This window comes from Microtus oregoni, unplaced genomic scaffold (genome assembly GCF_018167655.1).
Source record: "Microtus oregoni isolate MIOR12 unplaced genomic scaffold, Mior012 000017F_ref0000208, whole genome shotgun sequence".
In the NCBI taxonomy this organism is placed as follows: domain Eukaryota; kingdom Metazoa; phylum Chordata; class Mammalia; order Rodentia; family Cricetidae; genus Microtus; species Microtus oregoni.
Genome location: NW_024543076.1, coordinates 11,416,691 through 11,431,194, shown reverse-complemented (window position 1 = coordinate 11,431,194; position 14,504 = coordinate 11,416,691). Strand labels below are relative to the sequence as shown.

The 14,504-nt window shown below is 44.6% G+C and overlaps 1 protein-coding gene across 4 annotated transcripts in view; it reads right to left on the bottom strand.

The window, feature by feature from the left end:
- LOC121458481 (cilia- and flagella-associated protein 206) overlaps positions 1 to 14,504 on the bottom strand; it is a 45,942-nt gene that overhangs the window by 16,219 nt on the left and 15,219 nt on the right. For all 4 annotated transcript variants that reach the window (XM_041667792.1, XM_041667796.1, XM_041667795.1 and 1 more), the window contains 2 exons: positions 13,866 to 14,006; positions 8,688 to 8,881 (listed from right to left, as the gene is read on the bottom strand). In XM_041667792.1, the coding sequence (XP_041523726.1) occupies positions 8,688 to 8,881; positions 13,866 to 14,006 (335 nt within the window). The remainder of the gene's footprint in view (positions 1 to 8,687; positions 8,882 to 13,865; positions 14,007 to 14,504) is intronic.

The following is a 14,504-nucleotide window of genomic DNA, read 5'->3' as shown; positions in this document are numbered from 1 at the left end:
AGGGGGAAAGGAGTGGGGGGAGAGGGAGAAGGGTGGGAGGAGGGGGCGTAGGGGGGGAGGAGGGGGAGGGAAATGGGAGGCTGGGAGGAGGTGGAAACTTGTTTTTTTTTTCTCCTTTTCTCAATAAAAAAAAATTAAAAAAAAAGAAAATCCTTTTTGAAACCATCACTGAAGTTTTAATTAAAAATGAGCAAGTTGTATCTCTTTGGGTAACTTTTTTCTTTTACCCGCTTTTACTAGCTGAAGAGAACTGGTAGTTTTTTAAAGGCTATTTAGCACTATTTGATGAGAACTTATCTCTACTATAGTTTTATAGGAAAGAATAAAATGCCTCTAAAATCACAAAGTTTGAGTAAGACATAATTAACGAAAATAATTACAGGGAAAATAGTTGGTGTCATAATCAAATTCCTCTAAAATATGATTTGGGTTCATGCAATTCCAACTTAAAAACAAAAAAGACTTTTGGGGGACTTGATCAATTGAGAAACTTACATGGAGACATTTGAAAATAAAGACAGACAACAAAATATACAGTTTGCATTCTCTGTAGATTTTGTACCTATAGATTCAAACAACTGAGGAACGAAACTACTTGGGAAAACCTATATGCTGGTGTTGTGTGCTATTTCCCCCAAACTGAGACATTTCTCCTTGTAGAGAAATTCTTAAGACTCAGGAAGCTAATGAGACTTACAAGGCTTATGTACTAGTCAGGATTCTCTGGAGTCACAGAACTTATAGAATAACTCTATCTATCTATCTATCTATCTATCTATCTATCTATCTATCATCTATCTGGGAATTTATTGGAATGACTTACAGGCTGCAATCCAACAATAGTTGTGAATATAAAGCCCAAGAATCTAGTAGTTGCTCAGTCCCCCGAGGCTGGATGTCTCGGCTGGTCTTCCGTATAAGCTGGAATCCCAATAGACCCCAATAAATACCAGTGAAGGGACGGATGTGCCGACAGGGCCAGGGCAACAGGCAAAGAACTGCCGAGCCTTTCCTTCTTCCATTGTCCTCATTAGACTTCCCGCAGCAGGTGGAAGGCGTGGCCCGGGTTAAAGGTGTGCCTTCCAGCCTCCCGATCTGGATTAAAGGTGTGTGTCATCCTGTCTCAAGATATGGAGCCAAAGCCTGTGTCTTTCAGTCTCAAGAATCCGATCACAGATGTGCCTTCCATCTCTAGATTCCAGATATAGTCAAGCTGACAACCAAGAATAGCTATCACAGCTTGAAAAGCCCATAAAATTAGAAGATTTACAGGACCACCCCTAAATATGATAAAAGCAGAAAATAATTGCTAGGGAGAGGAGACGGCCCAGTGGAGCTAAAGTCTGGGCATGCAGCTTTCCTGGGTCATCAGCCACGCAGAAATGGACTTTTCGGCAAGGCCACTGCTTTTGTAGTCACTCGTGATCCTGTGGGTAAACCCAATAAATTCACAGGTTCAACCAGACAGACGCAGATGGGATCTTATTTAGTCTGTTGTCAGTGCCCTACATAGGATAAACAGACAGGTCACACACAGGACACAAGCAAAGCCTGAACATGTACTGACACACGTGAAAGGGTCGTAGCATGGCCCCTGTGGCGGGTGAGCAGATATGCCATCCAGGTATGCCAGTCCTCCTGAGGGAGGAAACCAGAGACAATCCCAATACGACTACAGTCCCCCAGATGGTACGAGAGGGCGTGCATCCTTGCTGTAGTGGCGATTACATGCTCTCTCCTGCAACCAAAGCCGGGCTGTCTCAGAACAGAGCGCCCTTAGGAAGGATTCTGAGGTAGCCATTGTCCTCTACATGGTATGAATCAGCATGCTTTCTTGGTGAACAGCTCCACCCCATGCCAGTAGGAAGAAACACCCAAAATAGCCGATGGACTAGAAAGCTAACATACTGCAATCACTGAAAGTACCTTGTCTGGGACAGAAAGGTAAGGTGGTAGTTGTTACATGACCTTTAATGTGTGGGTTACGGCATGAAACCACAGCTGGGCTATCTAGGAAGACTGTGCCAAGGTAAGGGAGGATTCACAGTGGGACAAGGATATGCGGCTGTCATCCTCCACGTTAACCTCTTTTTTTTTTTTAAAGATTTATTTATTTATTAAGTATACAGGCCAGAAGAGGGCACCAGATCTCATTACAGGTGGTTGTGAGCCACCATGTGGTTGCTGGGAATTGAACTCAGGACCTTTGGAAGAGCAGGCAGTGCTCTTAACCACTGAGCCATCTCTCCAGTCCCACGTTAGCCTCTTGACAGTGAGGAAAAGATGGCAGCTGCCAGGATGCAAGGTGAGGACAGACAAGTACAGATGTGCTAAGAAGTCCTTCCTGGGCTCAAAAAGCTGGGAACTCGTGGGAAGAAATGGGCAGAAGGTGCACAGTGTGTGTGTATGTGTGTGTGTCACCTGGGAAGGGTGGAGGGGGTGGTTACAAGTGATATAAGACACCTGACCTTTAATTCAAAGAAGGGGAAAAAAATCCATCCATGAGTCAGAATGCAGATGGGGTCTTTAATGTCCCAGTACAATAATCAGAGACCACTTGCATCTGAGTGGCCTGAGTTGAGGCAAGCCTCTCACAGTTCAGCTTGCAGCAGTATGGGATACGGGAACAGAGGAGTCTGCCATAGCAGCTGCAGATCTGAATGTGCTGCCGGATGCTGTCAACTTGACCTCGAGAATCACGTGCAGGGAGTTTCAGTGAGGACTGTCTCCATTAAGTTGGCCATTTTCTTGGTTATGTCACGTGAGATGGGAAGCCCCATCTACCTTGGGTGGTACCGTTCTCCAGGAGGGGAATTCTGAACTGTGTAAGAGCAGGGAAGGCTCCATGAGACAGAACTCACACCTGACACTGTTACTGGGGCTCAGAACCTGTGGCTAGAGGAGCCCATTGCCCCTATGAGAACATACTACCATTCTGCTGAATGGACATAGTACTGAAATAATGCCTAGTGATCCAACGCTCTATCCATAGACTCAGTGCATCTCCCAACCCTCATCACAGTTGTTCTTTGTTGAAGACGGCAATTAAGACTGAGATCCTAATCTGATCCATGCACAGAGAATAAAGCCTGGGGAGCATTGGGCACTATGTGCCACATCTGTATCCTGTATCTCCACGCAAGGCTCAGGGATCACTGTGGAAGAGCGGGCAGGAGCGTGGACGACTACAAGGAAACACTGATTTCTGGACACAGCAGAATGGCTGTATACACGAAGTCACAGCAGCTGTGACAGCACACACAAGACCTCCGAGTTCAGCCAGACAAAAGCCAAAAGGAGGGGGCAAAGTGACGTCTGTAACTGAGGAGCTATTGCTGCTGATAGCCACTGGGAGAGGAGAGGCTGTTTTCTTTAAGGAGATGAACCCAAGGGTGAGCTAACCACACTCCAGGGTTGGGCCCATGCCCAAGAGTATCTGGGTAGCACAAACTGGACTCAATGGATTTTAAAGGAGAGAAAGAGAAACACAAAGTCGGGTGGGTGAGGAGGAGGGGGTTGATCTGGGAAGAAGTGGGGGAAGAGAAGCGAATATGATCAAAATACAGTGTATAAGATTCTTCAGGAGGGGGCTGGAGAGATGGCTCAGAGGTTAAGAGCATTGCCTGCTCTTCCAAAGGTCCTGAGTTCAATTCCTAGCAACCACATGGTGGCTCACAACCATCTGTAATGAGGTCTGGTGCCCTCTTCTGGCCTTCAGGCATACACACAGACAGAATATTGTATACATAATAAATAAAATAAAATTCTTCAGGAAGTAACAGAAGCATTATTTTAGATGGAGGAGTGGGGGGATGGTAACATGGCTAAGATAAAGCATGATTTTAAATGGAGGGGGCTGGGAGGTAGTAACGGTTAGGAACACTTTTTGCTCTTGTGGAGGTTCAGTTAGGTTCTTAGCACCCAGTGGTGGCTCATGACCATCCCTAACTTCAGTTCCAGAGCATCTGATGCTTTCTTCTGACCTCTGTGGGCACCGGGCACACACATGGTACACATTACATGCCAGCAAAACACTCACACATAAGCAAAATAATCTAAACATTTTTTCTTCAAAGGAGTGGAGAAACTGAGCTGAACCCTTGAGGGGCACACACTAGTCCACTGTGCTTTGCTCTTGATGGTGGGTGTCATGTGACGGTTCTCTTAAACCCCTGCTGCTGTGATTTCCCACGATTGACCGCAATCTGAAGTTTTAGCTGAATAAACCTTTTCTTGCTTAATTGCTTTGTTAGGGCATTTCATCTCATTTTATCAAATGGAAATTGCAATGGAAAAGCAAACTAAAGCCTGACTATAACGACGCATCACATCCCACTCTGAACAAAGGCTACAAAATCCTAGGCAATCCAAGTAAAATAAGCCCCTGTGAACTAGCTCATGTACTTGTCATTAGGGACAACTGATCACTACCAGCTAAGGGCCTCGTGGGTATCAGAGATGGGAAAAGAGGAGGAAGGGCAGGCATTAGTGAGGAAGCTGAAAATGAGAGAGGCAGTCTTTGATGCTGTTTCCTGGGTCAGACAGAACTGTGTTCATGGATGAGTTAACAAACTGATTCAGCAGAGACCTCCAAATTGGTGTGGGGCTTCATTGGCCTCACTCAGCCCCATGACTCCACATTTTCTTTATAAAATAAGAGACATTCTGGCAGATTTGGATTATTTAAATTGGGTTCAAAGGATGCCAAGGACTGAGGAGGAGATGGAAAAAGAGACCAGCAGCCAAGGGGGTTTGTGTTGGTCACTCACAGGCTTATGCTGCAAGACTTTTGTCCAGGTGGGTTTCCTAAGGAAAAGCAGACCCCAAAACACTGTGCTAGTGAGGTTTTACAGCCTGAAAAACAGTTCATAGAAGACATAAATGGCAAAATGATTGTATTTGTTATAGGAGTGAACCATTGTTCCCCTAGACTATGCTGTGCACATTTCTTCCCCGCAAGGAATCTTTCTGAGGTAAAGACTATTTGTTCAGCCCAGGGCTCTGTCCGCAGGCTGTCATGACTGAAGGTCAGTTCTAGAAGCAGGTACACACCGCTATCCGGGCCACACAGTACAAGCCGGCCCTCCCATACCACTGAGTGTGGAGAGACGTACTGTGGCCCCTCCCATACCACTGAGTACTATGGTACTGAGTACTGACGTACTGTGGCCCCACTCAACATCAGTGCCCAGGATGCTCAGGGAAAGTGCCTGGATTGTGGAGGTAGATGAGAATGTCACTTTTCAGTGACACAGCTCCTTTTGACTTAACCCATCCTCCTGTAAGCAACCCCTGACCCATGCACCTGCAAGCAATCCTAGCAAGTTCACTGGTTCAAGCTGGATTTAGGTAGAATCTGGCTTATTTTCCTTTTGGTATGTTGCTGGTGCTCTATCTGAAGTGAAGAGGAATAGAGGTATTTGCTCACATCTTCCAAGAAAAACTTACATGCAAAGTTGTTTTTTTTTTGCCTTGTCATTATTTCCTGAGCAACATAGGATAGCACAATTTATAGAGAAGTTACATTGTAATCATCATTTTAAATAATCTAGGAGTGATCTCTCTCTCTCTCCTCTCTCTCTCTCTCTCTCTCTCTCTCTCTCTCTCTCTCTCGATGCCACCCAATGAAAGAATGGATAAAGACAATGTTGGACATTTACACAACGGAGTATTACTTGGCCATTAAAAAAAAAGACATCATGGAATTTGCAGGCAAATGGATGGAACTAGAAAAAAAATCATTTAGAGTGAGGTATTCCACACCCAGAAAGACAAATATAGTATGTATTCACTTATGAATAGATGGAAGCTGCTAAGTCAATGATAACCAAGCTACAATCTGTAGAGCCACTGAGGTTAGGTATAGACTAGAAGGTACAGAGAGATCTCATTAGGGAAAGGAAATAGAATAGATAGTGATCTGTGGGAGCCCACGTGTTGCTCAGTTTCCATCTGGAATCATTTCTGACTTAAAGTCATTTGAGTTCAAGCTTGCCTGCTCTACTTTTTCTTATAACCTTGAGGGCTATGAGAGTCTTCTGATTTAGCCCATGAGAAAAGAACACTCTATCTAGTAGACAGTGTACTGCTGACGACAAACCTCAGGAACATCAAGATAGAAAATAAGGCTGCTTCCGGGCAGCAAGCATATGTTGGAGAGGAGGCTGCTCACTCAAGGACAGGAATGGTCTTGTGGTTAGATACTGACTGACCGCCTGTGCTGTGCTTTGTTCTGCTTAAATAAACTCGGGGCTGTTTTGGCATGGCCAGACAGACCTCCCTATTCTATCCTGTCTTTTATTTCTTCTGACTTTTCTTTGGCCTCAAGGATCCCCTATCCGGGAACTCTAGCTGACCTTTAAGGCTCCTCCAGTGATTCTTTGGGAGGAGGCTGGAACAGGAGGATCAAGTGGGGATTGAATGGAAGAGGGGGATGAGGGAGGGAATATGGGGAGAGACAGCTAAAATCAAGGGCTGTTTGAGGGGCAATATGTAAACCTAACATAGTAGAAGCTCCCTAAAATCTATACATATATAAAGGTGATCTAAATGAAATCAACGAATAATGGGGAAACAAAGTCCCAACTGTCTGTCTCTCCACTTCCACCAAGTGAAGCTTCCAGTACCAGAACTGGGTTACATCTAACTAAGTTGTTAGGCAAAGGGGTCCCATAGAAATTCCCAAACAGCCCAGGCTGTTGCCAAGACTATAAGTTGCTCTCCGGAAACGGAGCATGACGTCATTGCTGAGACAGCACCCACACAACTCACTGAATATGGAGAAGTTGAGCTGGTGCCCACGTAGAGAATTCATTCCTACATGTAGTGTCTTTGGTAGAGGAGGATACCCTTCAGACAGCCAAAGGAGAAATATAAACGCTAACCCAGCCACAGACCCTTTGATCTACAGTGGTGTCCTGCCTGCAAGAGTTGCTAATGCAATCCTGGCACAAAGTTTGTGGGAGTTCTGAACCAATGCCTGATCGGATCTAAGGCCACTCCCTGAGATGGAACCCATACCCAACACTGCTTGGACGATCAAGAACCAAAAACGAGACAGGTCTGGGAACTAGGGTAAAAACAGCAATTATTGCTCTTAAAAATGGAAGCAATCAAATGCCTCCTAATCACATCCTGCTATACACATAGATCAGTGCCTTGCTTATCAGAGAGGCTTCTGCCTGCAGCAGATACAGAGACCCATAGCCAGATATTATGCAGAAAGTAAGAAACCTTGGGATACCCAGCCCGTTTGTCTCCATCACATTCCACCCCCATACACCCCACGCCAGATTCACAGAACCCTGTGGAGCTGAAGGTAGAAAATAAGAGCCCTCTAAATCAACAGGATCAACATGCAGAAGAACTCTGATTGGTTTAATTATAGGCTGAATGACCAAATGGCTAGGCAGGATTTCCAGGCACAGAGGACACTGGAAGAAGAAGGGTAGAGATGCCAGGATGCAGAGCAAGCTGCATAGGCATCTTAAAGTAAGTAAAGGTAATCGAGCCACACAAAAGAACGTAGATTAAATGATATGGATTAATTTAAGTTATAAGTGCTGCTTAGAAACAAGCCTGAGCTATTGGCCAAGCTTTCATAATTAGTAGTAAGTCTCCATGTTGTCTTTTGTGGGCTGGCAGCCCAAAGAAAAATCTGCCTACAGAGACAGCACGCACAGGGCCTGCATGGGTCTGCACGGGGTCCTCTTTGTATATTTTATGGCTTCCAGTTTAGTGTTTGTAAGAGATTCCTGAGTGTGCGAATGAGCAGGTCTCTGATTCTTGTGCCTTTTCTTGGGCTCTTTTCCTTCCTTTTGTCTTACTCAACTCCAATGTGTTAGGTTTGTTTTATCTGTTGATTTGGATGGGAGGAGAAGTGGAGACAGAAGCTTGGAGGCGTTGGGGGAAGATAAACCATAATCAGAGGATATTGTGTGAAAAACATCTATTTTCAATAAAAAAAAAAAAAGTCAGCTGAGGATTCCAGACAGACCCAAAAGCCCCACAAGGGGACCTTGATTTCCTGGGTATCACATCATGTCTCTGCTCGGGCTCCCCATGATCTCTGATAACACTTCTTTCCTACCTTTTAATTCTTTAATTGGCAGAGAAAATGATCTCACTCTTGCACCCTTAAATGGTATCAAGTGGGTGAAAACAAGAGGGCCTGCATTCAAGTTCCCAGAACTTACATAAAAGGTAGGCATGGCCAGACATGCCATAATCTCAACATGTTGTGGGGGCAGAAACTGGTAGATAGCTGGAACTTAGGAGTAAGCCTGGCTGAAACAGTGAACTCTGGTTCAAAGAGCCAGTGCCTCAAAAGCAAGGTCAAGCACGAGAGAGGAAGACCCGATTTCATCTCCTGCTTCTGCATGTACATACAACACACATGTGGGTGTCCCCGACACACCCCAAATATCAACAGAGCAGACATGGGCATGCAGCACACACGTGAGTGTACCCCAAACACCCCAAAGATAAGCAGAACAAACATGTAGATGCAGCATGCACGTGGGCATGCACGTGGGCACCCAATCCACACACACCCCAAACATCAACAGGAAAAACAAAAAGATGCTGAACTTCCCTGTCAGAGGAAATACACAAACAATACTGAGACACCGCTTTAATTGAGTGCGAAATTACAAGCCCAAGTAGCTGCAAGTGTTTACCACATTTACCTGAGAGTATGGTATGAGAGTTTCAAACTGTTGATGAAGCTCAAGTAGCTGAATTAGCTCTGCATTCTTTTTGGCTTTTTCTTTAATCAGGTTAATGTAATGTTCAGGATTTTCTGCGAACGAATGTGCAGCATCTCTGGTGTTGAAAGTGTAGTATTTTTCTTTGTATTTCAAAATTCCAATGGTTGGATTTCCTGTGAAAATTAAGAACAGCAACCTGACTCGGCATATTTTTGTGATCAGCCACAGGACCAATGTTGCTGTGGTTTTGATTGTTTGGCTGGTGTTGGCAATTCACCCAGAGCCTTCCACATGCTAACCAATACCCTGCCACTGAGCTCACAAGTCCATCCCACATCTCCATTTTAATATGTCACCTCCATCCTTGTTTTGTTAAAAAGTTATTAAACGAGAAATATGTAAGTTCATATTAAAGTATATACTTTATTTTTAAGGTTAAAATATATTTTATGGTCAAGCAGTGGTAGTGCACACCTTTAATCCCAGCACTCAGGAGGCAGAGGCAGGTGGATCTCTGTGAGTTAGAGGCCAGCCTGGTCTACAGAGTGAGCTCCAGGGCAGCCAGGGCTGTCTCAAAAAAAAAAAAGTATATGTGGCTGAAGAGATGGCAGAGCAGTAAAAAAATTTTTTTTTGCATGACACGAGCTTCTGACTTCACTGTTTCTTTTTTTTATTTTTTTTTTATTGAAAAAAAATTTCTGCCTCCTCCCAGCCTCCCATTTCCCTCCCCCTCCTCCCACTCCTCTCCCCCTCCCCTCACTCCTCTCCTCCTCCCTCTCCAGTCTGAACAGCAGTCAGGGTTCCCTGCCCTGTGGAAAGTCCAAGGTCCTCCCCCCTCCACCCAGGTCTAGGAAGGTGAACATCCAAACTGGCTAGGCTCCCACAAAGCCAGGACATGAAGTAGGATCAAGACCCAGTGCCATTGTCCTTGGCTTCTCAGCAACCCTCATTGTCTGCCATATTCAGAGAGTCCGGTTTTATCCCATGCTTTTTCAGTCACAGTCCAGCTGGCCTTGGTGAGCTCCCAGTAGATCAGCCCCACTGTCTCCGTGGGTGGGTGCACCCCTCATGGTCCTGACTTCTTTGCTTATGTTCTCCCTCCTTCTGCAGAGCAGTAAAATTGAATAGAACTCTTGCACAGACCCAAATTCATCTATAGGCTCATGATCTCCCGTAACGCCAGTCCTCAGGGATTCCGTGCCTTCCGACCTCCACAGTGCCTGCACTCACGTGTATATAGCACCAGATGGACATATGCATATACACATGATTTAAAAATGAAGTAAATCAGGGCATGGAGAGATGGCTTAGCAGTTAAAGTGAGTGTTGCTTCTCCAAAGGCCCTGAGCTTGGCTCACAGCATCCTTTCAGAGAACTCGTACCCGTCACTCCAGATCCTCTTCTCACCACCAAAGGTTCCCACACATGCTGCCTTTGCTTACACAGCAACACACACACACACACACACACATAAAAAAATACAAATAAATCTTTAAAAAAAACTGAGTTTTATATAACAACCTTCCTATACAGATGAAATACGTGTAAAAAAATCTTATGAAAACCATTTAGTCTATTTGACAAAATTTACAAACCTACTTAAATTGATCTGATTACTAAAGTGTAGAAGACATGAGGTTCTTGGGCTCACAGACAAGCCCTAGGGAAACCAGGAATGTTAAACACAAAAGGCTGTCTCTTCATCTCCACTCAGAAGGCTGGGAGTGGATATAGTTACTAGCCTGGTGATCTGTGCAGTCTGTAGAGCCACGACACATCTGAATCCCCAGACTGTGATGCTTTTCCAAGACTCTTCCTCTCTAGACCTGTATCCTGAGCACTGCTTCTCAGTCAACAGAGCCCATCTTTATGGAAGCAGTCACAAGCACTTTGCAAAAGAGTTTCAGTGTAGTCACGGCTTAGCTTTACTGGTGATAACTGTCACCAGGAAACTTTCTTCCAAAATGTACTGTATTTAAATATGTCAAAGATAAACTGTCCCATGTCAGACACTAGAAGTTTGAACCCAAACTGGCCACCGAGTCGTGATGAATTTGATTTCCTTCTCGCCTCACATACATAGTGACCTTGCTAGTCCTGGTGTTTGCAGAGACCCCGCACTAAAGCAGTGGTGTGTGTGTACATGAGAGAGTGTGTGCAGTGTATGTGCATACGTATGTGGAGATGTGTACGGGGCTAGTGGAGACAAGAAGACATTTAATCCTAGCACCCAGAAGGTGAGGCAGGAGGATTTCTGTGAGTTTGAGGCCACCATAGTCTACATAGTGAGTTCCAGGACTGCCAGGACTAAACAGAAAGACCTTGCTTCCAAAGAAGAAGATAAAGAAGAGGAGGAGCAGGAGGAGGAGGAGGGAACATCTGGGGTCCTTCTCTATCATTCTCCACCTAGTATTCCTCTGGGACAAGTTCTCTCAGTAAATCTGGAGTTAGGCCGGCAGACTACACGCCCCGGCTATCTTCCTGTTTCTGTGCCCTGGCTGGCCCCGTGCCAAGGTTATAGGACTGTGTACAGTCACAGTCAAAGCTAGCTTTTTTTAATGTGGATTCTAGGAATTTGAACTTAGGTCCTTCACTGTTGCTCAGCTTACCCACTAGCCATGTCCATAGCCCCTAATATAATGTTTCCAAAATAGCTCTCTAAGAACTACAAAAGCATGACATATTTTCCTCTATAAAAAGACGATGGATTATTACATATCCAAATGCCATGTGGAAAGTATACAGGAAATGGTCATACTGTCTTATTTACTTTTCCAACAAATAGTTGTTGACCCTTTTCTTGGAAAAGAGAGATACAGTAGGAAAACAAGCACCTACTCCCAACGAATCACAAATATATGAAAGGTCCAAGAATGGCCTGTGTTATGGGAATAACTAACTGAAAAATAAAGCAAGCAAGAAAATTAAATGCATAATAAAACAAAAAGTATGAGATTGGTATTTGAAAACATAGTGATGATGGAAGGGTTAGCAAAATGAACGAATAGAGAATGAGTTGGGGTAGACTGATGGAGAGAAAGACTTCTGGTGTGTAGGGATAAGCCCAGCCTATTAGCGGACGTGTTCACCTCGGGCTAATGTTTACTTATAAATCTAGCAAGGCGAGCCCGCTGCTCTCTCTGCTTCCCTGTTCTCCACGGGAACCGGTGGTTCTGTAAGTCTATTAAAGCTATATATATTATTACAATCTGTCTGAATTCATTTTACGCCGATACACTGGTGGGCATGAAGTCGTCTGGGAAGGACAAATGTGACAGAACGGTGAGCCAGTATCACACTGGGTATCAGCCATGTCGTCTGCAGTCCCTAACAGTAGAAGACATTCTACCAAGTCCCTCTGAGTGAGCAGCTGCTGGTGCCTAGGCAATGGTGCAGTAAGCAGAGATAACACAGCAAGCAGAGGCAAAAGGACCAGCACTGATGTATTCAGAGAGGACTCTGAGACACACAGCCTGACAGCCCTCCACATTCCTATTTCTCTTTATGACTAACACAGCGGTAGACTGTCTGTCTCTACCTCACTGCCATGGTTCTAGTGTGTTTGTTCCTCACAACAACATAAAGTATAAGTTACTTTATTCTCTCTACCATACAAGCACAGAATTCCAGAAATTCTGTGACAAAAACAATAGCCAACTGTTAAACAGAAAAATAAGAAAAAGATCAAGAAAAAGGACGAGGTTAGTGGAACAGTTCTTTCCAATTGCTTGCGCTGTAGTCTGTCCTGGTTTGTTTTCTGTTGCCATGGTACCAGCTCGGGGAAGGAAATGGCTCATTTCAGTTTACAAGCTTACAAGTCCATCACTAAAGGAAGCAAGGTAGGAACTCAAGCAGGATCTAGAGGCAGGAACTGAAGCAAAGAGCCATGGAGGAACCCTGCTTGCTGGCATGCTCTCCGTGACTTCTGCTGCTGCCTCTCTTACCGACCCCAAGACTAGAAATGGCCCTGTCCACAGTTGGCCGGGCCCTCCTATCTTAGTTAGCAGTCAAAACAAGGCCTCTCAGACACGTCCCGAGGCCAGCATGATGGAAGCAATTCTTTCTTTGGGGGTTCCTCTTCCTGCACATGTGGACAACTGGAGCTAACTAACACAGCCCTAGTGGTTTCTTGTCATTCCCCCCTCACACAACACTTTTTGAATAATAATGCAATGCCTCTATATCAAATTTACTATTTATTTTGGAAACATAATTTTATGTTTTATATATGTATATATGCATATATCACAGAGAAATGTTACTTAATAAAGTATTTCCTTAGAAGACTGTAATAGAGTCTTATGTTAATGGAGGGTAGTTGCAAAGAGATCAGGAACTTTTTGTTTGTTTGTTTGCTTGTTTTTGAGACAGGGTTTTTCTGTAGCTTTGGAGCCTGTCCTGGAACTAGCTTTTGTAGCCCAGGCTGGCCTCGAACTCACAGAGATCCGCCTGCCTCTCCCTCCTGAGTGCTGGGATTAAAGGCGTGCGCCACCACCACCTGGCTGAGATCAGGAACATTTTTAAGTGAACACATTAGTTAAATAAATATGTCTTTTTCAGTTAACTCTTCTAAAGACACGCTTTTTAGCACCGCTAAACCATGTCTCTGGACTCCAGTACACATGGGTCATCCCCTTCTCAAGGCACTACAGAAACCATGTTACATACATGCTGGCTGCCTTACTATGAAATGTGAAATGTTCCAAAACCAGAAACAATTTGAGTTCCTTCATGATGCCGCGAGCAGGAAATTCACGTGGTAAGTCACAGTAAAAATCTGGGTGCACTAAAGGCAGTGTACACTCTCAGGACTCTGTATACAATGTCTGTGGATCATGATTGGATTTTGTGTTTAAATGTGGGTCCCATCCCCTAATACATGTCCTTTTCCAAATCCACAATGAGAAATCCTTTTGGCCTGAAGTATTTTAGATCAGGGACAGTCAGCCAACCGGTTACAGCTCTCACCACCCATTCCTTACAACCTCTGCTGAATCCACCAGATTAGACTGGAAGCTCCGTAGGCGAGGAAACTGGACCATCTCTACATCTCCTGCCTGCTTCCGCATCTGTTTCCCAGGACAACCAGGCTGATACAGGAAGTACTCGGTATGGGACCGACATCACGAAGGCAGACTGTTACCTCCAACAACGTACCTGGGAGAAGAAGACCGTCTGTTGAAGCAAACGTGTAGCCACAAAACCCGCGGTACTGAATTACCAGTTTATCAAAATTTGCCGTTGTTTCTGGAAAAAGCCAATCCAGTTTTCTGAAATCTGGCAAGTGTACTCTTTCTTCTACAATGAAAGAGAACAGGAAATGGTTTATATCCCTTGAGAAGATGCAATTTCCTAAATGAGTCAGCAGAAGGTCATTCTAAACATTTCTATCATCTATACTGTTTCTGATGGACAAAGTTCCCCTTGGTCCGACTCACCGCGGTGGCATTCCTGTAAAGAAGTGTGAACACCCCAGTACTGTCCGCGTCTGAGTCAGGAACTCGCTAGAGCGAGTGTGGAAGCAGAACTTCGGCCTTTCAGAAAGAGCTGCTACGCAGTTGAGGGAAAGCGGACCAAAGCTCTTCGTTAGGGTGTGCAATGTTTCCTGCTGCCACACAGTACATCACCCAAGGAGATGAGCAGCAAGAACTGTTATGTGACCAAGGGGATCTTCTTCTTTCAAGACACCACTTTGAATAGTCCTTATATAACTAGACTGTGTCTCAAAACAGTAGAGAAAGTTCCAAACAGGAAGAAGATATTTTTTACTAGCTCGACTTTGATTAAAAGGGTATA